This window comes from Eimeria tenella, genomic scaffold (assembly GCF_000499545.2).
Source record: "Eimeria tenella Houghton genomic scaffold, Eth_scaff1370, whole genome shotgun sequence".
Classification (NCBI taxonomy): Eukaryota; Apicomplexa; class Conoidasida; order Eucoccidiorida; family Eimeriidae; genus Eimeria; species Eimeria tenella.
In genome coordinates, this window is record NW_013543835.1 from 339 (window position 1) to 3,027 (window position 2,689).

Here is a 2,689-nt window from a genome sequence, read left to right on the forward strand (position 1 = left end):
CATAACAAGAAAACCCCAATCAGAAAAAGGCAAAAATATAAAAATAGAAAAATAGAAGACAAACAAAGAGACAAATAAAAAGGAAGTAAAAAGACAAGAGCAGCAGCTGCAGTAGCAACATCAACAACAACTGCTGCTGCTGCTGCTGCTGCTGTTGATAAATAAAAAGAAATAGAAAGACAAAAATGAGACAAATAAAGAAAATAAAAAGCATTAAAGAAGGAAAAAAAGAATTTTTAAATCTTAAAGAATTAAACAGCAATTAAAAAATAAATAAAAAAGAGTTAATAAAAGAATTAAAAAGTAAATAAAAAAGAACTAAAAAAGAAATAAAAAGAATAAAAAGAGAAATGAAAAAGAAATAAAAAAGAAATAGAAAAGAAATAAAAAATAAATAAAAGTTAAAAAAAATAAAAGTTTACCTGGAGACAATCGGCGCCGCTGGCTTTCCTTTAGCTGCAGCAGCAGCTTCACGCTGCCGTTTTGCTGCAGTGCTGCAGCAGCAGACGCGCTCTCAAACAGCCCTGCAGCAGCAGCAGCAGCAGCAGCAGTTGTTGTTGTTGCCGTTGTTGTTGTGGCAGCAAAAAAAGGAGAAAGAGCAGCAAAAGTGGCAAGGGCAGCAGCAGCAGCAGCAGAAGCAGCAGCAAAAGCGGCAGTAGCAGCAGCAGCAGAAATAGAGAGGGCAGTAGCAGCAGCAGCAGAAGCAGCACTCGCGACAGGAGGAGGAGCAGCAGAAGCAGCAGAAGGAGCAAAAGCAGCAGCACTGACAGCTGCAACAATAGCAACAGCAGCAGCAGCAACAGCAGCAGCAGCAACAGCAGCAGCAGCAGCAGCAGCAGCAGGTTTACCACTTCTGAGGAGGGCCTCCCACCTCTGGGCATTCCACCTAAAAGGGGCCCCTCCCTGGAGCCCCAGAAACCACTCAAGGGTTTTGCTTCTAGTCCTGCCTGCTGCTGCTGCCGCTGCTGCTGGTGCTGCTGCTGCTGCTGTTGCTGCTGCTGCTGCTTTCTGCTGCTGCTCCTCCGCCCCAGCCGATGCGAACTCCACAGCAAGCGGCGGAGAGTCCAGCAGCGGCTCTTTAGCCCTGAACTCCACCCGCAGCAGCAGCTGCTGCTGCTGCTCTTGCTGCTGCTGCTGCTGTTGCTCTTGCTGCTGCTGCTGCTCTTGCTGCTGGTGCTGCTGCTCTTGCTGCTGCTGCTGCTGCGCTGGGGAGGGCACTCGCTCGACTGTGGCCAGCAGCCAGCCGCCTTGGACATAGAGCTGCTGCACCTCAGCAGCAAACTGTTTGCATGCAGCAGCAAAAGCTGCAGCAGATAAAATAAAGGCAGCACCAAGGGGGGCCCCCTGGGCCTCCAGTACCCTTTTAGAAATTATTTCGACTTCTTTTGCTGCCAGCAGTTTGCTGCCGGAGACATAGAAGCATTCCACAAGCACTGGAGGCCCTGCTGCTGCTGCTGCTGACTCTCCTGCTGCTTCTGCTGCTGCTGCTTCTGCTGCTGCTGCTTCTCCTGCTGCAGTTGCTGCTGCGGGGGCCGCCGCAGCTGCTGTCAATGCTTCAGAAGGGCTGGAGCCAGTACATACACCCTTGGTCATGCCACTCTGCTGCTGCTGCTGCTGCTGCTGCTGCTGCGGGTCTGCAGGGCCCCTGTCTTTTGATTCCTTGGGGCCCCGGGGAGCCACAAACGCCATTCGAAACCCACAGGGGGGCCCCCCTTGTTGATTCCAAGGTCTTGCTGCTGCTGCTGCTGCTGTTGCTGCTGCTTGGGCAGAGGTCTGGGGGGCCCTCGTGGAAAGGATCATAGTGTGGCTGTTTGCTGCAGGGAGCAGCAGCAGCAGCAACAGCAGCAGCAGCAGCGGCTGCTGCCAGGACTTCCTCTTTGGCCTGCACATGGTCGGTATTGACGCAGGTGCTGCTAGATCTGCTGCAGCAGCTCTTGCTGCAGCAGCTTCTGCTGCAGCAGCAGCAGCAATTCGTTCAGCAGCAGCACGCTTGCCGGTGCCGGCTTATTTGACTCTTAAGCACCTGCCAATGTGCGTACACCGTGTTGCAGCAGCAGCAGCAACAGCAGCAGCAGGGGCCCCGCTAGGCCATTGGGGGGCCCCGCGTGGCGGCGGCTCGCAGCTGAGGCTCTGGGGTCCTTTATTGGCTTTGTTTTCCGAAAATAAATTCAATTAATTCGAAATTAATTAAATTAGTCTAATTAATTTAAATTTAATTCAAATTTAGTTCAAAATTAACTCAGACAAACAAATTGCAACTGATGGCGTCTGGGGGGCCCCCGTCTTGCTGCAGCGCAGCAGCAGCAGCAGCAGCAACAGCAGCGGGGGCCCCCGTGCTGCCCTTTAAAAGGTTCTACGCACCAACTAAAGGGCCACCTGGATATTAAGGTTTAGGGTTTAGGGTTTGGGGTTTAGGGTTTGAGTTGATGTCTTGGGCCCTGGAGTGGCAAGACAGGGGGGTGGTCTGCAGTGGCTATCTGGTCCGTTTGAAATCTCACTTTCTGTCTTTTTCTGCATTTAAAATCAAAATTTCTTTTTAAAAATACTTATGTTTAATTTAAAATAAATTTAAACATTTAATTTCATCAAATTGATCCTAAAATGGCAGAAAAAAGCAGCAGGGGCCCCCCCACCAAAACAGTACGCGGGGGCTCCCAGGACCCAACAGGGGCCCCTAGGGGCCCCTGTT

General features: G+C 50.8%; 1 protein-coding gene across 1 annotated transcript; it reads right to left on the reverse strand.

The window, feature by feature from the left end:
- Positions 1 to 422: 422 nt before the first annotated feature.
- ETH_00016215 (uncharacterized protein) lies at positions 423 to 1,800 on the reverse strand (the record flags this gene model as incomplete). The annotated part of the gene is made up of 2 exons (XM_013379060.1): positions 423 to 524; positions 849 to 1,800. Coding segments are annotated over 2 exons (1,054 nt in total), but the record flags the coding sequence as incomplete, so codon positions are not given.
- Positions 1,801 to 2,689: the final 889 nt, after the last annotated feature.